This window comes from Zootoca vivipara, chromosome 16 (genome assembly GCF_963506605.1).
Source record: "Zootoca vivipara chromosome 16, rZooViv1.1, whole genome shotgun sequence".
Classification (NCBI taxonomy): Eukaryota; Metazoa; Chordata; class Lepidosauria; order Squamata; family Lacertidae; genus Zootoca; species Zootoca vivipara.
The window spans coordinates 14,947,329-14,972,843 of NC_083291.1; the positions used below are offsets into that span (position 1 = coordinate 14,947,329).

The following is a 25,515-nucleotide window of genomic DNA, read 5'->3' on the forward strand; positions in this document are numbered from 1 at the left end:
TAAAAAAAATTCCCTCTTCCCTCCTTGTCCCTTTTTTTAGATTGTAAGCCTGCGGATAGAGAGTGTCTTATTTTGATTTTATGTACGCAGCTCTAGGAGCCTTTGGCTGAAAAGCGTTGAACAAATGCTATCAAAACAAAAAAGTCTACGGCCCCAAATATCTGAAAGGCTGCCTCCTTCCCAACATACACTCTCAGATATTGAAGATCAGGGGTAAGCAGGCATCTTGTAGTTATCACCACTCTCAGAAATGTGAGAAATGGTGGCCCGAGAGAGTGTTTTCTCTCTGGCAGACACTAAGCTGTGGAATAGTTTCTGTGATAGGCTCAAAACACGCCTTTTTACCTGGAGTTTGACACCACACAAACACACAAGGACCCACTCCAGATCCACGTCAAGGATACTGCCTCACTTTCTAACTGCATATATGCATAGAGTGGCCTATGTGAAAAGTACCTGTAAATTGAGGTGTATTCAAACCACTCCAGTCACCAAAAAAACCCAACAAAATAGAGAACTCTTGAGTAACTCATGCATACTTCCCACATTAGATGGAGACAACCAGTTTTAAGGCTGCATATTCCTGAGGAAAGCTTCACCCACACAGAGCAAATGGAAGTCACCCAAAATGTTGCTGAGACTGGTTGCGACAATTTTATTTTCTTACCGACTATTTCCATCACTTTCTTCATTGCCTGTCTTTCCTGATTGTTTTAAATCAAGCTATTGACACACAAAATTATGTGGACAAAATGGCTTAGCATGCACAACTGCTTGCTGATATCTATTTCTCCTCTTTGCTTTCAAACAATACAAGGTTACCAATTGAAAGAGAGATGGGGGTCCAGTGTTTACCATTTCCTTCAACAATGACCAGCCTGATGCTTGAACATCTCTCTTACCAAGTCACTATTGCAACCGAACATTTGTAAAGAGGAAGTAAACCACTCTGGAAATGTGGTAAAAATAAAAACAAAATCCTATCTGTGCCTACGGTGATGCTGCTATACAGATAAGAGTTCGGATCAGCTCAGTACTGCCAGTGGATCTTCAGGTTTGAGGGCAGCTGCTTCGTGCTTAACTCATCAAACTTTGATATGTCTTTCACAGGCGTGCTGTAGAAAGCCAAGACATCTCTGGCGGTCTTCATTTGGTGGAGCCGGGAATTAGGGACAGCACGGCCTAGATCTGTCGCCAGCTGTGCCAACAGAAGATATTTTAAACGGCTATCTCCCAATGATGCCTTTTGCCAATCCTTGGAGACCGAGGAGCCAAATATTTCTTTGATGCGAGACTCTAGGCGAGACTGGAGATCCTCAGGAGGGAGGTATTTTTTGCTTCGTGGTGGAGGACAGACCAGGGCTGGCTCCTCTTTCACTGGCTCTGCTGCTTCTGGGTCGCCTTCCATCTTCTTGCTGAAAGGAGGCAGAAGACAGCTTTTTAATAGAGTGTTAAATATGTATATCTCGTCATCTACGAACAAGGGGTTTACGTTATAGCCTGAAATCCCTGCACACACTAGCCTTATTACGAATTTGGGGCTCTTCTCAGCCTAAGAACGACCAACTGCATACCTCCTTATGAACATGAACCCAGGACTCCCATGTCCAGTTCTTAGACTCTTTGTTATGCTAAAACACCTCTGTTTAGGTAGGGACATCTTGCAGGACATCTTTGGGAGAAGGAAAGGCTAAGGAGTAAGCCATATACAAATCCAGAGTGGAATCCCTAAGGTGGTTGGGTGGCACTTAGTATGTCTCCTTCCAGCAACTCCTGCAGCCAAGCTAGTGCCAAACGTATTGTTCTGCTTTCCTTTGGACATTAGCAAGGCCGAGGGGGGCGGGTCTTGTTGTCTGGGCAACCCAGGACCCCCATACACACTGCCCAGGCAGTGTCTCCATTGTTTCCTGAGACAGACAGATGCCAACAATAGTTTATGTAGGGATTGATCGCAAACCCTCCATGTGTCCCTATTTGATCCCAGAATGTTCCGCTGTTCCATAGGACCTCCCTATTTTCATCGGAGAAATGTTGGGAGGATGTGGAGTTATGCAACCCCCAAGCCAAGGAGACAAGTAACTATGCAACCTTTAGAAGACATCTGAAGGCAGCCCTGTATAGGGAAATTTTCTCATATTTAATGTTCTAGTATATTTTTATAAATGTTGGAAGCTGCACAGAGTGGCTGTGGCAACCCCATCAGATGGACTGAGTACAAATAATAACACTATTAACATTATGCAATAGGACGTCCCTATTTTTATCGGAGAAATGACGGGAGGGTATGAGATACGTTTCCTCCCCATGTGCAATCCCAAACAGCTCAACTTCCCATTATTAGTACTGCTTTTTAAACCCCCTTTTATTTTTCAAAAAAAATTAATATTCATTTTATACCAACACTTACCAAAACAAAAATAATACAATACAACAAAAAACACAACAAACCAAACACAAACAATACAAATATTCTCTTATCTTTCCATCTATTTCTAACCATTGTTATGTGGACTTATCCAAGTCCCCCCTGTCTGGTTTTCATTTCAACTCGTCTTTAGCAGTTTCATAAATCATAATCACAACATTTTTTACAACTTAACCATTACTATAAATTCCTCACATTATAACACTTACATATATCCATTTTACATTCTAAACTATCTTCTACTTCTAACCCTACAGCCTGAAATTTAACTTTTTAACCCCCCCTTTTAAGCATAGCTGTCAACTTGCGGATTTGAAAATAAGGGATCAGCAGCCTCACCTGCCCCAGGGACAGTCTACGCCTCCCCCCCTTTTTTTGCTGGAAATTCCCTTCTTCCAGCGCCGTTTCCCGCTGCTATCCAGATGTTTTGGCCTACAACTCCCATGATCCCTAGCTAGCAGGACCAGTGGTTGGGGAAGATGGGAATTGTAGTCCAAAACATCTGGAGGGCCGCAGGTTTGACATGCCTGGTACGGTATATCTAACGATCCAGGATAGCAGCGGGAAACGGCGCTGGAAGAAGGGAATTTCCAGCAAAAAAAAAAGGGGGGGGGAGGCTGACAGCTATGCTTTTAAGCCTTCGGATTCACAAAGGCGTGGAGACCAAAAATTGGGAGGGGGACCTGCCCATTGCGGGGAATCAGGCACCTAATATTGAAGGCAAGAAGCCTGAAAGCCGGTTAAAGGAAACCCCGAGTTAGAATCATAGAATTGTTTGGTATGGATCCCGAGGGTCATCTAGTCCAACCCCCTACAATCCTGCCCACAGCCACCCCTGGGTGGGCTCGAAACCCCCTCCTTCGCCAACTACCTCACCTCACTCCTCCCCACAGCGTTCTGCGTGAAGGGACCCCGACGACCCGCCTGAAGACCCGCAGAGCACCCGCGGAAGCCGCCATTTCGGAACACGCTCGGAGAACGACGCCCTCCTGAGGGCAAATGAAGCCAAACGGAAGCTGGGGAGGGGAGGGGAGGGGTAACTTCCCGGAGCCCGCTGCATCATGGGATGAGGAGGGTTTGCTTTCCGTCCCACCTCGCATTCCTAAGCGAGAGAGGAGGGCGAAGCCACGAGTCGCTGCCTCGCTGGGGCTTGTGGGATTTGTAGTTTAAGGCGTGGAGGGAGGTGTCAAGTAAGGCTCGTGTGATTGGCTGGGCTGGCTCCAGTTGCCGTAGCAACCGGAGAAATAGCCTATAGAGGTAGAAAAATAACACGGCCACAGGTCTCATCGCTACTTCCAGTCACGAGTGGAACGTCACCTTCCAACGCGAAAGCGCATACAGTAGGGTTTTCGCTGAGACAGGCCAAGGGTTGTTTTTTTTTCCTACCGGAAAATATAGGATGATTGCTGTCGTTACCCCTTGTCTCTACCTCTATGGGATAGAGGCGGGGCCGGCATGTTTAGAATGGAAGCTGCTCTTTCCAGCTTCCGGTGCCAGCACTAAAAGCTCAGAGCCTTTGCATACCCTCCAGCATTTATTCGATGAAAATAGGGATGTCCTAAGACCTAAGGAAAAGCAGGACATATTCAGGATCAAATCAGAAACCGGGGTGGCCTCTGTAAATCCGGGACTGTCTCTGGGAAATTCTCCCACCACCTGTAAAATGCATAAAAATAAGAAATGCACATTGCCCACCCTCAGATAATCAGATTGGTTATGGAGGGGATTTCTCCCACTCCACCCATCGAAATAATTGATCTGATGCTGGGATTTGCCCATTTCAGAATCTGTTACCAGGGAACAGAGGCTATCAGTCCCGCTGAATTGGAAGTTAGGCACAATGGTGTGGTAGCTGGGATAGCTTAGTCGGTAGAGCCTAAGGCTTTTAATCTCAGGGTTGTGCGTTTGAGCCCCATGTTGGACAAAAGATCCCTGCACTGCAGAGGGTTGGACTAGATGATCCTTGTGATCCCTCCCAACTCTATGATTCTATGAAAAGAAAAGAATATTGGCTCAGAAAGAGCTAATTTCAAATCCCTCTGCAGCTCACCAGGTGGCCAGTCATTATATCTGAAAGGGTTGTTGTGAGAATAAGATGAAGAAGCCCCATGTAAAAAGGTAAAGGTGAAGGACCCCTGGACTATGGGGTTCATTTCGCTTTCAGGCTGAGCGAACCAGTGTTTGTCCACAGACAGCTTTCTGGGTCATGTGGGCAGCATGACTAAACCGCTTCTGGCACGACAGGACACCGTGACAGAAAACCAGAGCGCACGGAACCGCCGTTCACCTTCCCGCTGCAGCGGTACCTATTTATCTACTTGCACTGGTGTGCTTTCGAACTGCTAGGTTGCCAGGAGCTGGGACAGAGCAACGGGAGCTCATCCTGTTGCAGGGATTTGAACCGCCAACCATCTGATCAGCAAGCCCAAGAGGCTCAGGGGTTTAGACCGTAGTGCCCCTCCCCCCCACGTCCATGTAAGCTGTCCTGAGCTGGTTGGAAGAAAGAAAGAAAGAGAAAGGTGGGGTGCAAATGTTGTAAAGTGCTCTTTCTCTTTTATCTGTTATCTTATATCTTGCTCCCTCTTGTATCTGTTAGGATATTGCTGGCTGTTGATACTGATGGTGTGGCTGTTGCTGTCTAGGTGGCAAACCTTACATACAGTGGTACCTCTACTTACGAATTTAATGCGTTCCGAACACACATTTGTAAGTCGAAAAAAATTGTAAGTCGAATCCCATAGGAATGCATTGGGAGAAAAAATTCGTAAGTAGAAGCAACCCTATCTAAAAATTCGTAAGTAGAAAAAATCCTATCTAAACCGCATCCAAGATGGCGGACGGAGCTCCATTCGTAAGTAGAAACATTTGTAAGTAGAGTTATTTGTAAGTAGAGGTACCACTGTATAGGGAAAGAGAGATGGCAGAAAAGCGGGCAGGGGTTGGCGGTTCTCCACTGATCCGAAAGCCCAATGAAACCTCCGTCATAGAGTCATGTGCAAGACATGCCATGCTGGCCTCACTTTCATCTGGGTACAAAAGCAGCACTGCCAAGTGCTTGGGGCTTGTGAAGTCTGGCTCCCTAAAAAGAGCTCTCTTTTTCTAACTTCCACTCGAATATAGCAAGAGCCTGGAAGTCAATTGCATACCAGTGGCACAATTATAGTTGGGACGTCTGCAATAAGTGATGGGAAATGTGCCCAAAAGTTTGGGCTAACCCTCCTTGCTTTGATGCGATGTCATTTAATCCCTCCACAAGCAAATCAGAGGGAACGCTAAATCAAGTAAATCAATCTAATTTGCCTGCAAACAGAGCAGGAATACTGCTCAATGTACAGATCACCTGTAAACACTCTAAAAAGGAATAGTTGACATGCCACGACAAAAATACCATGAGAGGGCAAATAAATGGAAATACACGGTTAAAGTTTCTCAATTTTTATTTCATTTAATCTTTTCACTTTGACAGGAAATTGATTCACAGTTTATACATCGAAAACATTATGGATTAAAGAGTGTGTTTCATGCTCTCTCTCTTGTCTGTTGTTGTATCTCAACTGGCAATGTTATCAGGGGTGGAGAAAGAGAAAAAACACAGGGGCTGTATGCAGCTCCCCAGTTGGCTATGGGAGACATCTTTAAAAAACAAAACAAAACCAGCTGCCCAAGGAGAGGATTAAAGTCAGTGAAGGATGGATCCATAAAACCTGTCAAGTTATTTTGGAATGTGTAGATGCAGTGAAGTTATTTTAACCTCGTGCTGAAGGATTAGAAGTGTGCCGTGGGACCTTTTATTCCAATCCATTTATTTGCCGCTTCTGATGGGGACGTAGTGTGAGATGTTTTCCCTTTGGATATCCTGCCAGCTGCAATGAGGGGCAAGCTAGTTGCACCGTTTTCTGAATTAGTATGTGTAACTGGCAGTGAAAAGAGACTGGGTGGCTGCTCCACTGGTCTTTCCAGAGGTGATGTATTGGCCTTTGCAAGCTAAGCCATTTATCTAGAAATAAAAATAACAGCTGGTCAATTTTTAAAATAAAATAAAATAAATGGGAAGAGACAACCAAACACCATAGCTGTGTACACCCACAATTTTTTCTAGAATCAATGAAGACTGAGTACTAGTCCATACACAATCTAATTCTATTCTTTCTTTCTTTCTTTCTTTCTTTCTTTCTTTCTTTCTTTCTCTGCCCCTAAGAAGCCCTTTGTGAGAAATTGGGAATCAGGGCAATCTCACACATTACTCAGCAAGAAACCCATGTTTGGGTGTGTACGCTAAAGACAGCTGCAACCAATCCCAATCCTTTTGGTGATACCCAGTGGTTTATTTCTTTTTTAAAAAAAAAGTTTAGGGGTACTCTCATTTTCCTACTCATATTGAAAAACTGCCCCTCAATGAGGCCAAACTTTGATTTACAAAATGTTTAGGGGTATGCGTACCCACACATCCCCCCAGAAAGAAAGAAAAAGGCACTGGTGATACCTATATGATTTACCTGTTTTTAGTTAACTTTTTGCTGCACCCACATGTTGACTTTTATGCATTCACTTAAAAACTTAATTTTTATTAAGATGCCCAAGTACCACAGGCAAGGTGTAAAGGTAAATTGATTGATTGATTGATTGATATTTATTACGGCCATTGGCCCATCACACAACAATTCCCATACCAACATATATGTACTTAAACCTCCAGATTTAAAACAGCCAAAAACTTACAAAAAACCAACAAACAAAAAACAAAAAACAAAAAACCAACAACATACAATACAATAAATTTGCAACATAAACATCGCCCTCTGCTCATAAATTAATAAAAGACATCAATGATGATATCACCTAATTACATCCTAATTTTTATTAAGATTCCCAAGTACCACAGGCAAGGTGTAAAGGTAAAGGGACCCCTGACCATTAGGTCCAGTCGTGACCGACTCTGGGGTTGCGCGCTCATCTCGCATTATTGGCCGAGGGAGCCGGCGTATAGCTTCCAGGTCATGTGGCCAGCATGACAAAGCCACTTCTGGCGAACCAGAGCAGCACACGGAAACACCGTTTATCTTCCCGCTGTAGTGGTTCCTATTTATCTACCTGCATTTTGACGTGCTTTCGAACTGCTAGGTTGGCAGGAGCAGGGACCGAGCAATGGGAGCTCACCCCGTCACAGGGATTCGAACCGCTGACCTTCTGATCAGCAAGCCCTAGTCTCAGTGGTTTAACCCACAGCGCCACCTGGGTCCCTAGGTGTACTAGGTTCACCTAGGTGTACTAGGTTCTAATCAAGTACTGACCCAGTTCCCTCTAACGCTATTCTCCATACTTCTCTGCACTGGTTCTTTTAATTATACAGTGGTTCCTCGGGTTTACAAACACAATTGGTTCCGGAAGTCTGTACTTAACCTGAAGCGTACTTAACCTGAAGCGAACTTTCCCATTTAAAGTAATGGAAAGGGGATTAATCTGTTCCAGATGGGTCCGCGGAGTACTCAACCTGAAGCGTACTTAACCTGAGGTATGAGTGTAATTGGTTCTGGAAGTCCGTACTTAACCTGAAGCGTACATAACCTGAAGCGAACTTTCCCATTGAAAGTAATGGAAAGTGGATTAATCCGTTCCAGACAGGTCCGTGGAGTACTTGAACTGAAAATACTCAAACCGAGGCGTGCTTAAACCGAGGTATGACTGTACTGTTTTAAAAGCCACCTTATACCAAGTCAAACCATATAATTATCTAGACTGACTGGCAGCAGATCGTCAGGATTTGAGAGAGGGGCATCTCCCAATCCTCCTTTGAAATGAAATTGGAGATTGGAACCTTTTGAATGCAAAGTTGGCTACATTCAACTTACCTTTGCCCGTTTGCAGAAGGCTTCCTGAGCAGCTTTCTTGTTCTCAGGCTTCCCAGACCAGGCAGCCAGAGCCGATGCTTGCAAAGCCCTCCCGTAGGAAAAAGTCAGCTTCCAAGGTTTAGGCAGAGGGCAGAGATTGATGGCATTGAGGTTGACGGAAGCCTCCTCCTCGCTTTGGCCCCCAGAAAGGAAGCAGATGCCTGCAGTTGGAAACAGAACGCAAGATACCATAAAGATTGAAGACTTAATTTGTGAAGATGTTTTTGCCCAACATTAATCTAAATTAAAAACATAACAAGAGAGAGAGAGAGAGAAGAAAAAGGAAATAGAAAAGAGCTTTCAAGAGGATATAGAAAAGAGAGATTCTTCCAATTCTTCATTTTAACAATGACATTCCTCTGATTGAACATGACTTGTAGGATAAAGTGATGGCTTGCCTATGAGGCTGAGCTAATAAAGCCCTTCGTCAAAAGACAGAACATTTGCGTTACTCAATGTCACTTGATCTGTGCCATGGCTTCCCGCAAAGAATCCTGGAAGCTGTAGCTTACCAAAGATTCCCAGCACCCATAACAAACTACAGTTCCCCAGCAGAAGCCGTGTGCTTTAAAAGTGTTTTCAGTGTACGCCGTGGATGCTATTCCACGGAGTCTCTCCACAAGTCTGGTCGATTGGCAGCCAGCAATGTGACCAAAAGTGCTCTTGCAAAATAAATGCAGTGGACATGCATCTGTAAATCAAGTAAAGAGCAGATTGGGGTGGCCAAGACACACCCTTAAAGAAAGGCCTGACAGATCGCAAGGGCTAGAGAATGACCTGGAACAGCCGCTGGGACAGTGCGATGGAGAGCTGTCACTGTGGCCATGGCCACCTCTTCGGGGGTGCACTTCTTGGGACAAGATTGCCCTGCAGTCACCATGTTGGGCTTCAGCAATGTTCCTTCCAGGTAGACATGGTGGTCGTTCAAGGCCTTGTACACAGCAGCCAGCACCTGGGACACAAGAAGAAGTCGAGGTGAAACATGTTTGAGTATTAGGGTGATGACTTTTTCATTTTTTCCCTGAAAAATTATTTCCTGTAGCACAAATGGATGAACTTTTGCCCATTAGTGACTAAAATGAGGTATATTCCATTGAAAAATTAAAAAAGGTTACGCACAAACCGCTTTTAATTTTTTTGTATGCCGTTTTACCATTTCATAAAATTGTATTAACAATTCTATATATATTTCGTATCAAATTTGGACACAACACCGGATTCCACAATGGGGACTTTTCTTAGCAACATAGAGTATACAAATGTCACACCTGCGCAAGGTAAAAGCCCCTTTTTGGGACCTCAAAAGTCAGCCAGCAGACCCTGCCGGGCATGCTGGGAAAAGAACCTACAGGAGAGGTAGTAAAACATCGTCTATACTGTTACTGCAGCTAAAAAAAAGCTTCCTTGTGTGTTTGATGACCCTATATAATGTTGTATATATGTGACTCAATTTTATATCTGCTTACAGTGACTTCAAAAATGGTCAAAAAAACTGATAAATAAATTTTTAAAAATCATTTTGTGTGTGAGGTTTTTTTTTTATCAAATCTCTTTGAAAGTAAGATTTTATCTAATCTTTAATGAAAGCTCATCAAATTATGATACAGTGAAATGAGGTTGTAAAAAAGTCATCACCCTGTTGAGTATATATGTGTAGGATTAGTCCCACTTTATTCAAATGGGTCCACTCCAAAGTAAGAATGCACAGGATTGCTACCTCTAAGCAGAGTTACTCTAATTCAGGGGTGTTCTGTAGGTGGTATCTGACACCTAGTAAACTAGCAAAGTTGTATAAAACAAACTCAAATAAATGTTGGAGGTGTAAGCAGGCAGAAGGAACAATGTTGTATATGTGGTGGGAGTGTAAGAAAATCAGAAACCTTTGGGATAGTACCGTATCTATGAAGAACCGGGGGGGGGGGGGAATTGAACAAACATTTGTTACAAAGCCAGAAGCATTTCTTTTGGCTTTACTAACACCAGATATCCCAAGCGATAAAAGAAAGATATTTTTATATGCCACAACAGCGGCAAGAATGCTTATTGCCAGAAAATGGAAGAGGGAGGAGATCCCAACAAAAGAAGAATGACAGATAAAATTATTTGAATACATCGAGCTTGCTAAAATGACAGTAATAATTAGGAACCTAACAAACCAAAAGTTCAGTAATGAATGGGAGTGTTATAAAATCTATTTTTTTAAAAAAACATTGTTTTCAAGTAAAACCTTTATTATGCTTTAACTAATTTTTGCAAAATGCAAAACAGTTACTATAAATAAACCATATAATACCAAGAAATAAGAAACATCTAAAGAAGGCAGTTAATTAAGGGAAAGTATGGCTCGTGTTGAGGTGGACGGAAGTCATCTGAAAAGATTAGAATGTTAATGATTGATAATTTAAAATATTAATTATTGGTAAATGGTGGAGGAAAAATGTTTCTTTAGTTGATATGTATTATGTTTTTGTTTATCTTTATTTTTGGTTTGAATGTTGAGACTGTTTTTACTTTTGGATTTATGTAAGAAGCGAAATTCAATAAAAATTATTTTTAAAGAAATACTCTACAGCAGTGGGGGGGCTTCCTGTTCAATGTGCACACACCACATGCATGTTGATGGATAGGTGCATAATGCACTTATCAGAGTGTGCATGTGCTTTTCTGCACAGAAGTCCCATTTGTACGGTAAGCCATGGCACAGGGACACTGTCCTCAATTTTATTTACAGACTCCCTGCGACAAAAGACAGCCTTTGGGCATACCTTTTCATCAGAGAGCCTTGAAGTTCAGAAATAAATCTCAGTTTAAAGGCTTTTTATCTGTGGTGGATTGGCTGGACACAGAGGAGTGGTGGGGGACACCAGCTAGGGAACCCCCCAAGGGAAGAAGGTTCAGAGTCTGGGGAGCCAGGGTGGGATGGTGATGAGTGGCCAGAGGGAGAAGAGGGAGCAGACTGGGAGGAGGAGAAGCTGAAGAGGTAACAGGGTTTAGTGAGAAGGAAGAGCCTGTGGCAGAGAGCAGTCCTGAACCAGTGTCAGAAGAGGAGGCTGGAGAGGAGGGAGGCCAAGAGGCAGAAATGAGTCAGGCTGGTGAAGAAGCCAAGGCATCTCCCCCTCCTCCTGCGACCAGCTCTCCTCTCCCCTGGTCTCCCAGAACCAAAAGAGGTATGAAGAGGGCAGAGCAAAGACAGACAAGGCAATGGGAGTCTCAGATCGCTTGGGAAGGACCTTAGGGAGGGGGAGACTTGGGGAGATGTGGGATGGCAGAAACCTTTGGTCCCCGTCATTGCCTCATAGGGGCAAGATCTACTGGGATGAGTTGCTGCGCTCGCTAGGCCTGGTCTCCGGAGCCAGCTGTGTTTCCTTGAAGCTTCACTAATGCAGTGTGACTTATTGCCAACCTTCTCCTAACATTACTGTTGAGGTCCAAGAACATGGTGAGCTGCTGATGCCACCCTTACCTTTTCTGTCACGTACTGGCACCGTTGGAGGTCATGGTCTCCATCGGGCAGGATCTCAGGCTCCACGATGGGGACTAGTCCATGCTGAAGATTCAAGTGAGAATTTAATGGGCATCTAGATGAACCAGGTTCTAAGTTCATACCCATAAGGAAAGGATCCCAAAAGCTGCCACACCCTCCCACCACCAAGCTGCCAGGAAAACACTGAGTTATTGAGAGGGTATACCTGTTGGCAGATACTGGCATAACGTGCCAGCGTATTAGCGTTCTCCTGGATGGCAAGAGTGGAGGGGGTCGTATCTGTAATTTTCAACACAGCACGCCACTTGCCAAAGTCAGCTCCATCCTTCTTATACTGGGCACAGCGCTCAGCAAGGCCGTCCAAACCTAAAGGCAGAAAAGAGAAGGAAGATGAAGCCTTTTAGAAGAGTTGTATCCCAAGGGCAGAGGGCTGCATTTTAAGTAGCGTGAATTTTAATCAGAATTTTAACTTCTCATGATTTCCCCCCTGGTGTTATGGTTTTATCGTTTTGCTTGCCGCTTTGAGGGAGTTTTTTTTTTTACACAATCAAGCAGTGTCTACATTTTATGAAATAAAATTATTTATTATTTATACCTCGCTCATCTGGCTGGGTTTCCCCAGCCACTTTGGGCGGCTTCCAACAGAATATCAATAACACGACACAACATCAAACATTTAAAACTTCCCAATGCAGGGCTGCCTTCAGATGTCTTTGGAAAGTTGTATAGTTACTTATCCTATTCATGCCTTCCATAATAATAATAATAATAATAATAATAATAATAATAATAATAATAATAATAACACTAAATGTATACCCCGCCCATCTGGTTGGGTTCCCCCAGCCACTCTGGGCAGCTCCCAACAGAATATTAAACAGAATAAAACATCAAACATTAAAAACTTCCCTAAATAGGACTGCCTTCAGGTGTCTTCTAAAAGCCAGATAGTTATTTATTTCCTTGACATCTAATGGGAGGGCGTTCCACAGGGCGGGCGCCACTACCGAGAAGGCCCTCTGCCTGGTTCCCTGTAACCTCACTTCTCGCAGGGAGGGAACCACCAGAAAACCCTCAGAGCTGGACCTCGGTGTCCGGGTTGAACAATGGTGGTGGAGACGCTCCTTCAGGTATACTGGGCCGACAAATGTGGTATCACCAGAATTTTTTAAAAATTCTGTTTGGGACTGAAGCGCTCTCTCATACTTCAAGGTTTGGAGGAAAGAAATAGCTCACCTTGAATGGTGGTTTCTCCATTCGTTCCCGCCAATGGAGCTGTGCCTTTGTCCAGCTGTGGATGTTTAACACAAGCATTAGCAAAACGCTCCGAGAATGACTGTACAGCTTGATACAGGGCTGTCGCATCTAAGCTGTGGATTGGTTGACACATGCAATCCACTGGAATGAGCTTGATCAATGTCAGGTACGGGGAACCTCTGGGGCTCCAGATGTTGCTAAACTACCACTACCACCATCACTGGTCATTAGCCATGCTTGCCCAGGCAGATGGAAGGTGTGGCTTAGGCATAGGCAAACTGCGGCCCTCCAGATGTTTTGGACTACAACTCCCATCATCCCTAGCTAACAGGACCAGTGGTCAGGGATGATGGGAGTTGTAGTCCCAAAACATCTGGAGGGCCGAGTTTGCCTATGCCTGGTGTAGCGAAACAACGTCTGCAGGGACAAAGGTTCCCCACACCTGATTTATATGAGCTATACCAGGCTTCCTCAACCTCGGCCCTCCAGATGTTTTGAGATTTCAATTCCCGTTATCCCTGACCACTGGTCCTGCTAGCTAGGGATCATGGGAGTTGTAGGTCAAAAACATCTGGAGGGCTGAGTTTGCCTATGCCTGGGTTATAGAGTGTTGGACTAGGACGTGGGAGAGCAGGGTTCGAATCCCCGCTCACCCATGAAGCTCACTGGCTAACCTTGTTTCCATCACCATTTCTTAGCCTAATCTACCTCACAGGGTTGTTGTGAGGAGCCATGGACAGCACCTTGAGATCCTTGGAAGTTAAAGGGGGTATATGAATGATAATAATAATAGTAATAGTAATAGTAATAGTAATAGTAATAGTAATAGTAATAATAGAGCTACCACGGGCCCCTTGCTATAAAAATAGTAAGTCGCTTTTTACACCAAACTATAATGATAAAAATAGAAAAAACCTTAAAAACTAATAACAGCAATAAAACAAGACCTAAATTGCACACACGCACACACACTAAATTGGCATAGCTCAGTTGGTAGATAGAAAAAAAATATCTATCTATCTCAGTTGGTGGAGCACGAGACTTTTCATCTCAGGGTCATGGGTTCAAACCCCATGCTGGGTGAAAGATTTCTGCATTGCAGGGGGTTGGACTAGATGACCATTGGGACCCCTTCCAACTGACATCTCTGTGATATCCTACCAACCCCACTTAAAAGAATGAGCACGACAGAGAGGCCACAGGCACAACTTGAACTTGTTACCTTCCCAATTCAGTGCTAAAAGCCTGGGTAAGTAGAAAGGTTTTGCCTGGTGCAAAACAAGAGATGGGGATGCCTCCAGGCATGCTTTCCTGGGGAGAGTATTCTACAAGCAGGGAGCCAACACCGAAAAGGCCCGTTCTCATGTCACTCCTCGCCGCACCTCCACCAAGAGAGGACACATGGAGAAAAGTCTCAGATGACGGGACATAGTGTCCGGTTTGGTTCATGGGGGGAGCGGTCGCCCTTGAGGTGCAGAGATAGGTGAAACGGGAGGCGAAGACACTGGCCGGACATCTCAGCCTTCCTACAGTTAACTGTGGACAAGATATTCACCTTGATTCCAACCACGATGCCCTTGTCCTTGATGACAGCCGGGAAGAGCTTGCCAGTGCTGTCCTTCTGATAGAGGGTCTCGTGGAAAAAAATGACACCCCCTATCTGCTGATTGATGGAGGTGTCGGAAGAGAAGAGGATGTCTCGGAAGGCCCGGCGGTTCTCTTCTGTGTTCTCCACTTTGATACGCTGCAGTCGGTTGCCCATAGTACCTGTGAAAAGCCGCCAAAGAGCAAAGCAAGGTGGATAAAAATGCAATGATTTTTTAAAAATCGGATATTTTTTTTAAATCGGATTTTTTGATTTTATAAAGTTTTTATTGAACAAATTTGACAAAATACATTATCGATCATTGTAACCAATTAAATTTCCCCCCTTTTTATACCTTCCTCCACCTCCCAAGACTTCCCTCAGCTCCCCCCTCTGATTTGTTTGCACATGTTATTCTCTGCATGTTGTAAAATTGCACATATTCCTTATCTTATCTGTCCTACATTCTACTAATAAATTGTGGGTGTTTATTCAAAACCTGCCAAGGAGTCCAAATCCTTTTGTTGTCTTTTTAAATAGTTTGTAAAGAGTTCCCATTCTTTCTTAAAGTCACGGTTGTTCTTCTCTCGTAGTTTGTATGTTAACTTTGCCAGTTCAGCATAGCTCATCGGTTTTTCTTGCAATTGTTCTTTCATTGGGACTTCCTCATTCTTCCAGCCCTGTGCTAACAAGACTCTTGCCGCTGTTGTAGCATACATGAATAAGTTCTTTGTTTTCCTTGGCAGGTCTTGTCCTAAAATCCCTAAGAAAAATGCTTCTTCTTCTTCTTCTTCTTCTTCTTCTTCTTCTTCTTCTTCTTCTTCTTCTTCTTCTTCTTCCTCCTCTTCTTCTTCTTCTGCGCTCACTCGTAGCCGAGTAAGATTGTCTTCCATAAACACAGTTTTAACAATGGGTCCGTAAGTGACTGTGGAGACCAATTCTGGATCCACACGTCCTTCCACAGTGGGGACATTGGTTTCCAGGCGGGAGTTGATCACGGTGTGGATTTGCCAAGCGTGCCTTCCTCTTAGCACATTTCTCCCTTGCGTCCTGAGTTAGAGTGTCTTCAAAGTCCATGACACCTTTGGTAAAGGCTGTTCTCCAACTGGAGCGCTCGCAGGCCAGTGTTTCCCAGTTGTCAGTGTTTATACTACCTTTTTAAAGATTTGCCTTGAGACAGTCTTTAAACCTCTTTTATTGACCACCAGCATTACGCTTTCCATTTTTAAGTTCGGAATAGAGTAGTTGCTTTGGAAGACAATTATCAGGCATCTGCACAACAAGACCAGACCAACGAAGCTGATGTTGAAGAATCATTGCTTCAACACTGGTGATCTTTGCTTCTTCCAGTACACTGATATTATTTTATTTATAACCCCCTTACATGCTGTGATGTCTCCTAAGTGTGATAGGTAAAGGTAAAGGGACCCCTGACCATTAGGTCCAGTCGTGACCGACTCTGGGGTTGCACGCTCATCTCGCATTATTGGCCGAGGGAGCTGGCGTACAGCTTCCAGGTCATGTGGCCAGCATGACAAAGCCACTTCTGGCGAACCAGAGCAGCACACGGAAATGCCATTTACCTTCCCGATGTAGCGGTTCCTATTTATCTACTTGCATTTTGACGTGCTTTCGAACTGCTAGGTTGGCAGGAGCTGGGACCGAGCAACGGGAGCTCACCCCGTCACAGGGATTCAAACCGCTGACCTTCTGATCAGCAAGCCCTAGGCTCAGTGGTTTAACCCACAGCGCCATCTGGGTCCCCCTAAGTGTGATATCAAACATCAAATTGATTATAAAATCCAAACATAATTGAAATATACCATACAGTAATTCCATCAAAATAAGAGAAACACCCATCATAATAATCCAACAAGTTTATTTTATTTTATTTTAAAAAAGCAAATAAAACAGTTAGGTCAAGAAGTTCAAGTTCAGAGGTATGTTTGCTAAACATCCTCAGGCTGGGGCAAAACTAGTCAGGCACCATTTGCTAATTTTTAATTTGGTTAATAACGACATTTTATTATTTTCCCATGTAGAAAATTAGATTTGTTACTCAACAATTAGATTCGAATTCAACAAAATTGGCGACTCTCCACTCACCCAATATCAATGTTTATAGGTTCCAGCTTATCAAACTTCATCCTGTTTCTTAACATATTCTGCTATTTTCCTGCACTTCAAACCCCTCTGTGGTCTTCATATATGGGAAGTAACTTTTTATATAGACTAGAAAGGGTTTCCAGCCTTCTTTAAAAGATTCCGAATTTGTATCTTTTATCAGTGTCATCATTTTTGCCATCTCTGCATATTCCAAGATTTTCATCAGCTGTTTCTCCTTCGAGAGTACTCCCTCTTCCTTCCATTTCTGAGCAACCCTTTGCAAATCTTAATGCCCTAGCTGGGCAGCAGAAGGGGAGATGGTTTTTCAGATAACTCATCACAGCAGCTCAAAGGGGGCGGAGGAAGCTCCGAAAGGGACAACAAACTGTTAGTGCTTTCCCCACAAAACTCACCAACAGATTCATCCGCGGCCAGGATTCCTTTGCCTGCGGCCACGATCCTCTTAGCCGTGTCTGAGAGGGATTTCTTCTGCTCTGGAGAGAGGGCTGGAAACTGATGGGTCATGATGGCTGAAAACAAATCATAATCCCAGGTTAGAAAACAGTCCAAGCCAACATTTTTAACCATTTGATGTTTTGTTTTGCATTCTGGATGCCACGCAAGATAGAACCAGACGATGCTATGTTTTAAATAGCAGAACAATAAGAGGGCATATCAAAAGGCGGAACTGATCTCCAGGGGGAATTTCTGAAAGGTGGTGCTTTCGTGTTTTTTGCATAAAAGAGCTCAACAATAAAAAGAACTTGATAATTATTGGGGTGTCCTGGCTTTTATTCTTGAAATATGGCAGCCTGAACATATAGCCAGTTTTAAAAATAATAATATTTTATTCTTTCTTCCATATAGAAAGTTACATTTGTTACACAAGAGTTATATTCCAATTCAACAAAAGACAATTGTGCAAGAAATATAATTGCGTTTTAAGGTTCTGTCTTATCTAATTCCATCCTCTCTAACATATAGCTAGTTTAATAAAACAAAGCAAAGCAAAATATGAGTTTGTTTGTTTTTTAAGTCCACCTAGCCAAAATGTAAAATGCTGCTTGTGTTGAAGTCGATTTTAGGTTGTGCTGGGATCCAGATTGAAATATACTCAGAGTTGAGAGTGAATTTCATGCTCTTTATTCAGCTTGTAGTAGCAAAAGGAGAAGAAGAGAAGGAATGACTCTTTCCCCAAAATGTCTGCTTATATACATTATTTACACAATGGGCCTTGCGTGATTGGCTACTTCAGGGCTGCACCTGTAGGCCAATCAGGTTGCAGATTCACTTCTACCAGCAGCCTGATTGGCTGCTCCTGCAGGCCAATCAGGTTGCTGATTCACTTCCACCTGGAGCTGGATTGGGTGGTTCCTGCGGACCAATCAGACTACTGCATTCTGGATCCTATTGTTCTTGGATTCAGCTCAGTACATAACACAGATAGTGCATTTTCTTTCACCAACAACTATTATTACCATTTTGCATCTTTCCCCCCCTGCTGCTACCTTCCTCCTCCTCCTCTTCTTATTCTTCAGCCAAAACCAGCCTCCAATGATGTAAGTTTCATCAGAGCAAGGATGCTGCCATCTTCCAGCTCCCATCAGTCCCAGCTAGCATGAATTAGATTTGCTCATTCCTAGCTACAGGAGACATGTAGTTTTGTGCTCAAGGAGGCCACAGGTTGGGCATTACACCAAGCTATGCACCTTTAACTGAAGTCTCAGCAAACTTATCTGCGTAGATTAGAGTGTTTGTTTCTAGGTAGCTATTTGATCTTCCACGCAGCAAAGGCTTTGCCCTAATGCTAACAAGCCCCCTTTCTTTCACCTCGCCTGCTTTGCTACTGTTTGCTAATGTGTAGCTTTTCACTCTTTCCTGGGCATTCTTCATGTGGAGTTGAAAGGTTTTCAGGTTTATAGGAACAGGAAGAATTTCTGGATTTCATGTGGATGGAAGCATGTTAAGCCTAAATGTAATGCAAGCTGCTTTGAGTCTAAACTGCTATCTTGTGGACAACACCTGAAACTGCAGAAAGGGGTTTGCAAGTCAATAATCTATACAGTACTGTATTCTGGGCTTTTCCCCTTGCCAAATAAATTTGCTTAAATCCCTTCTCCAGGTCTCAAATGTTTCTTTTTTAATCCTAATGGGCAGCATTTGGAATATAAATAAAATCTTGGGCAATACCATCATCTTTACCGCCGCTATTCTTCCCGAAAATGTCAAATTTAACCCTTTCTACCTCTCTATATCTTCTTTAACATTTTCCCATATTTTAGCATAATTATTATCATACAAATTGTCATTGGCGGAGTTTCATTATTTAGCCGCTGCAACACATTGGGGCACAGCAATCCCTAAAACCTTGCCTGGATTACAGATCACTGTTTTGTTTTGCTTTGCTTGCTTGCTTTGCCAACCTCCACCTTTTAGGAACTTTTAAGGGGGTTTCTGTACGTGATGTGGAGGGAAAGTGGGGAGCAGGTAAGGCTCGTCAACCTGGGAAGGTAGCCCACCTAGGAAATGGAAAACTCTGACCCTAAACCTCCAACTTAGAAAAGACTAAGCAGTAAACCCTACAGAAATCCAGAGTGGAGTCCTAAGACAGTAGGATTGTCAGTGCTTTTTCTGGGGGGGGGACGACGCAGGGGTACGAATACCCCTAAACATTTTGTGAATCTAAGTTTTTCCTCATTGAGGGGCAGTATTTCAATATGAGTAGGAAAACGAGAGTACCCCTAAACATTTAAAGAAAAAAAAAGCACTGAGGATAGTGCATTGTAGCTGCAGTCAAGCTGGTATCAGATATAGAATCATAGAATCATAGAGTTGGAAGAGACCACAAGGGCCATCCAGTCCAACCCCCTGCCAAGCAGGAAATACAATCAAAGCAATCCTGAGAGATGGCTGTCAAGCCCTTGCTTAAAGACCTCCAAAGAAGGAGACTCCACCACACTCCTTGGCAGCAAATTCCACTGTCAAACAGCTCTTAATGTCAGGAAGTTCTTCCTAATGTTTAGGTGGAATCTTCTTTCTTGTAGCTTGAATCCATTGCTCCGTGTCCACTTCTCTGGAGCAGCAGAAAACAACCTTTCACCCTCTTCTATATGACATCCCTTTATATGTTTGAACATGGCTATCATATCACCCCTTAACCTTCTCTTCTCCAGGCTAAACATACCCAGCTCCCTAAGCCGTTCCTCATAAGGCATCGTTTCCAGGCCTTTGACCATTTTGGTTGCCCTCTTCTGGACACATTCCAGCTTGTCAGTATCCTTCTTGAACTGTGGTGCCCAGAACTGGACACAGTACTCCAGGTGAGGTCTGACCAGAGCAGAATACAGTGGTACTATTACTTCCCTTGATCTAGAATTCTAGATGCTATACTCCTATTGATGCAGCCCAGAATTGCATATCACTCTGCTTTCCTTTGGACCCCATCAGTGAGTCCAAGAAGGGGGTCTTGTCATCTGGGCAGCCCAGGACCTCCATACACACTGCCCGGGCTTGCACCCCAGGGAGCTCAGTTCCTTGCCAGTAACACCTAAGACAGTACTGGCGAACCTATGGCACGCGTCACCTGTGGGCAGGTGTGCCATCGCCCTAGCAGGGTCGTAGCTTCCAAGTAGTTGGAGGACTAAGCTGTTTAAAACTGAGGTTCCGTTGTATTTGTTTCCCCCTATTTGAACTGTATTTATTTTCCCCAATTTGAACTGTATTTATTTTCCCCAATTTGAACTGTATTTATTTATAAACACACACACACCCCTGGTGATGATTTTCTTGAGTCAAAATGAGAGTACCCCTAAACATTTTTTAAAGAAAAGAAGCACTGAGTTATACTGTACCATAAAATTATATATCAATGGAAATATAATTTAATGAAGAATGTAGTGCAATAACTTTTATGAAGGATTATTTATTACAACAGCCGTCATAAAGAAGAAACGTGAAACACACAGGAAAATAATGGCGCTTTGTGATAAATAAGTGGGTTTTGGGTTGCAGTTTGGGCTCTCGGTCTCTAAAAGACCTGCTACTCTTCACAGTTCCTTTGGGCTTTCAAGGTAATTAATCTTTAGAGTCATGAGGACTCGGATTCCACGCCACCCCCCCACCCCCAAATGAAGATGGAGACCCAGTTGAGATTAAGCAAGGATCACAGTGCTTCCTCCCCCCCCCCCCCAGGAGACAGCCCATCTAACAAAGAGAGTCGCCCCGGTTATTTCTAAGATTGTCATTCACAACACAACAGGTTTTTGCTTCAGTTGTTCATTTCCCAAATGGCTTTTTCTCTCCATTAGGGGTCAGGTCCCATATATAACTGCTGATCATGTCAGCTTTAAAATCAGTAATGTTTTCCCAAACACAAAAAAATTTCAATACTAGAAAAGGCTGCGTCGTTCCACGGGACATCCCGAGTTTAGAGACGTCAGAGGCATTTTAAGCAAACAAGGCTGTTTGCCTCATTCAGGTCCCTGGCAAAGATACAACAGGACATTGACACGAATTGTCAATAGTGCTGGAATTTAGCCATTCCCCCAGACCCCTGCTTAGGGAAGCAGAAAAAAAACAAACACAGTAGATCAAAATATCTGCTAATATCAGCACAAAGGTTGCCTTCTGTTAATGTTGCAACTGACTGGGGACCAAAGTACAGGAGTTTGAGGGAATAAGAAAGGGGAGATTTCAAAATTCTTGGTACATCCGCATTTTCCAGGTCACCTTAAAAGGAGGTGGTGTGGCGTGAGTTTGTATGGACATAGAGTTCTGCAATCTCTCCATGGATTTTCTAACCCAAACCCTTGCACGTAACTGCTAAAACTGCCATCTTTCCCTTAAAAAAACAACAACAGGCAAATAACGTTAAGATTTGGGCTGCACCTCTATGCACAGCACACACACTTAAAATGTCCTAAGAACTGTAGTTTGTTAAGGGTGCTGGAAATTGTAGTTCTGTGAGATTCTTGCAGGGGGCCAGTGGGAGAATTCCTGGCTAAGTCACACTTCTTGACCTCCAAATTTGGGAGTCTGAGGGGGTCATGCGGAGTATCTGACCTTGCTTAATTTCTGGATATCCCTCATAATTAAAGGTAAAGGTAAAGGGACCCCTGACCATTAGGTCCAGTTGTGACAGACTCTGGGGTTGTGGCGCTCATCTCACTTTATTGGCCGAGGGAGCCGGCGTACAGCTTCCAGGTCATGTGGCCAGCATGACAAAGCCGCTTCTGGCGAACCAGAGCAGCACACGGAAACGCCGTTTACCTTCCCGCTGTAGCGGTACCTATTTATCTACTTGCACTTTGAGGTGCTTTCGAACTGCTAGGTTGGCAGGAGCTGGGACCAAGCAACGGGAGCTCACCCCGTCACAGGGATTCGAACCGCTGACCTTCTGATCAGCAAGCCCTAGGCTCAGTGGTTTAACCCACAGCACCACCCGCCCTCATAATTAGGGATTCCTTAAATGTGGGTTTTGTTTAAAGGTGCAATCACAGCATACATCCAAAGCACAAATAACTGACCTATGAGCCTCTTTTTAAGCTGCAAATGTTATTTAATATTATCAGCAGAAGAAAGTTTTTTTCTATTAAACCAGGATTGACAAAACCTTCTTCCAAGGCAACTGAGGGTCATTTCAGATATTTCCTTTACTGTCATTCACAGTTTCCTAATGTGTGAACCTGTAAACTTGGCTGTGGTAAAGTCTTTTGCATGGATGGAGGGTCGTCAGCAATTATGAAGGGGGGGTCTGGGTAGCACCTTTGGTTTCTGCAACAATCCTGGAGTGAATTTGGGTGACAACACACCTCCTTTTTGCAGGAGATGAAGATACAGTGGTACCTCGCAAGACGAATGCCCTGCAAGACGAATTTTTCGCAATATGAATGCATCTTGCGATCTGATGGTGACTTGCAAGACAAATTCATTTTGTGAAAAATTCATCTTGCACATTGGGGTTTCCCATAGGAATGCATTGAAATTTAATTAATGTGCTCCTATAGGCAAAAAAAGAAATTTCAATGCATTCCTATGGGAAACTGTGATTCGCAAGACGAATTTTTCGCAAAACGAACTGACTCGCGGAACGAATTAAATTCGTCTTGCGTGGCACCACTGTACTTACGAAAGCAAAATGTTCCGGGCACCGAGTCTGTCTGGAAAGGAAAGGTGGGTGTGCTTGGGACTTATTAGCAACCCCAGTTGCCTAAGGCAGCAACACATGTTGCAACTGATGAAATGAGCTTGCAAGTCTTTGGTTCTCGCTGGCAGGGCCCCAGATTATGAAAGCAGTTTTCCGCAGTCACTGATCAAGATAACAAGCTGGAAACGTTGAAATTTGTACAAAGGGGGGTTGAAAGCAAGGAAGGTACTGTGAGAGCCCAGTCCCGCCTCCTTGACATCCTTTAAGTTGTGAAAGGAGACCACCTCTATTTTTGTGCAAAATTTGTGCCTTGGGGAGGAAGAGTCCCTGTGAATGGTAGAGACACTCTCGGCAGATGTCTTACACATGGACAGACCACTTTGCTCATTCGAAGCATGACCCGAACTCTAGTCAGGAGGAATTCACCCCCAGATATTATAACAATTCATCCGAATACCATTTCACTCATTCTGTACCAGACACAATTCTTGCCTACGGTAAAAAAAATCCCTTGCATGGAACGATTATAACTACTGTCGTTCAAAATGTCAATATCAAGGCTGTACGAAACCTTCTGAAAGGCAATCCTGCAAGAAATATTCACTGGTTAAAAAGCATCTTGCAACAAAAACGACACACTTTCTTTGTGCTGCTTCTAGCAACAAAATGCAGTCAAGGGTTCAAGGGTTTTCTGTGATAAAGTAGAGAGAGGAGACATAAGGATACAATTATCCAGTAATAAAACACAAGCTTCTCTCATGCACGCACACACACACACCCTTCTCTATCAACTTCCATAAACTCTATAAACACTTCCATAACCTTTTCAGAACATGTGCAACATTCATTCTCACGCACCGTTTGGGTGGTTGTCTCTGCCTCTGTCGGAAATTCCTATTGGTGAGGTGGCTGCAGCCAAACAGGTCGAACTCTGCAACTCTGCAACAATTTATACCTTTCTAGTCACTAGTTAACTTTTGTCTTAGTTTTTCCCCCCTCCCCTCTCTCTTCCTCTTCTTCAAGCTGGTTGGAGAGGTGCAAATGCTCAGCAGCTCCGATTGGCTACTGAACAGTGACAGAGCTCAGCCAATAAAATGTGCCCCCCTCCTTTTCATGTGCAAACAGATCCTTCCTACCTATAGGATGTAACATACTGTACAGGCATTATGGTAGCAGGCAGAAGATAGCTGAGTTTTTCTGCAAGGAGGCTGACAGCACCATCATGTCTGAAAAGCCAGCCCCCCTCAATTCAGGCATGCTTATTCCTTTTAAAATTCTACTCCTAGGAGGGTTGCCAGACTCAATAGACGACGGGACTTCTGTGCTTTTAATTGCCCTGCTCTCTTTTGAGTCTGGAAACCTTAAAGAGAAACCAGCAGACCCGTTGCTTGGAAATTAAACAAAGGGCCTGCTGGTTTCTCTTTAAGGTTTCCAGACTCAAAAGAGAGCAGGGCAATTAAAGGCACAGAAGCCCTGTCCTCTATTGAGTCTGGCAACCCTAGCTCCTAGATACATGTTTGTATACAGGTCATTTCAAAAGGCTCTTCCATGTATGCATTTGCATGAACTTCTCTGTAGGAGGTCGCTTAGGGTTGCTATTTTGACAGGCCTGGGTGGGATTTTTTTCCTCCCTAGACAGATGGCCAGAATGAAAAGAGGCAAAGGAATGCTGCATTTCCAGTGAAGCTGCTTTAAAATTTTGCAACAAACCCAGGTAATGTCATAGGCCACATGCATACTCTAGATTTAAAGCCCTGTGATATCATGGCTTCCCCTAAAGAATACTGGGAGCTGTGGTTTGTTCAACATGCTGAGAATTGCTAGGAGACCCCTGTTCCTCACACAGAACTACAACTACCTGAATGGTTTTACAGTCAACCCCTCTTCCCAGAGAACATTATTTTAAACTCCCAAAGAGTAGTTTTGCTTCTTCTTCATCATCATCATCATCAACAACAACAACAACAATTTATTTATACCCCGCCCAGCTGGGTGGCTCCCAACAGATTAAAAACAGAATAAAACATCAAACATTAAAAACCTCCCTAAGCAGGAGATCTTCTATAAACAGAGATCATCAGGGGGTTTGGGCTGGGTGTTCATCAGTATAAACAAGGTTACCTTGTTTATTACCTTGACATCTGATGGGAGGGAATTCCACAGGGCATATTGATGAACACCCAGCCCAAAGCCCCTGATGATCTCTCCCAGTGGCTTCATATAGATGTTAAAAAGCATGGGGGAGAGGACAGAACCCTGAGGCACCCCACAAGTGAGAGCCCAGGGGTCCGAACACTCATCCCCCAGCACCACATTCTGGACACGGCCCAGGAGGAAGGAGCGGAACCACTGTATAACAGTGCCCCCAGCTCCCAGCCCCTCTAGCCGGTCTCAGGAAAGACACTTTGCCTAAGCAGAGAGGAATTTAGGGTGGTTGTTGTTTTGTAACAGTGTCAACCTTAGGACTGTATAGTGAAGGGCAAGCAGGAAGTCAAATCAATCAATCAATCAATCAAATAAACAAACACTATTGTGACTTGTGATGTGTAAAATTGCACAATTAATTGGCACTTCCCAGTGCGTGCTCTTTTAGTGAAATGCATGCACGTTTGGGAAAATGCAATT

The 25,515-nt window shown here is 43.8% G+C and overlaps 2 protein-coding genes across 2 annotated transcripts; both read right to left on the minus strand.

The window, feature by feature from the left end:
• Positions 1-629: 629 nt before the first annotated feature.
• On the minus strand, positions 630-3,435 carry MRPL50 (mitochondrial ribosomal protein L50). The gene is made up of 2 exons (XM_035140994.2): positions 3,302-3,435; positions 630-1,415 (listed from the first exon to the last, which is right to left on the minus strand). The coding sequence occupies exons 1-2, from the start codon at positions 3,382-3,384 to the stop codon at positions 1,031-1,033; spliced, it is 468 nt and encodes a 155-aa protein (XP_034996885.2). The 5' UTR covers positions 3,385-3,435; the 3' UTR covers positions 630-1,030.
• A 2,409-nt stretch (positions 3,436-5,844) lies between these two features.
• Positions 5,845-23,906, minus strand: ALDOB (aldolase, fructose-bisphosphate B). Its single transcript, XM_035141131.2, has 9 exons — positions 23,749-23,906; positions 17,159-17,275; positions 14,610-14,821; positions 13,034-13,088; positions 12,003-12,163; positions 11,777-11,860; positions 9,091-9,265; positions 8,275-8,474; positions 5,845-6,422 (listed from the first exon to the last, which is right to left on the minus strand). Exons 2-9 carry the CDS (start codon positions 17,268-17,270, stop codon positions 6,327-6,329), a joined length of 1,095 nt encoding a protein of 364 aa, XP_034997022.2. The 5' UTR covers positions 17,271-17,275; positions 23,749-23,906; the 3' UTR covers positions 5,845-6,326.
• Between the last annotated feature and the right edge of the window lie 1,609 nt (positions 23,907-25,515).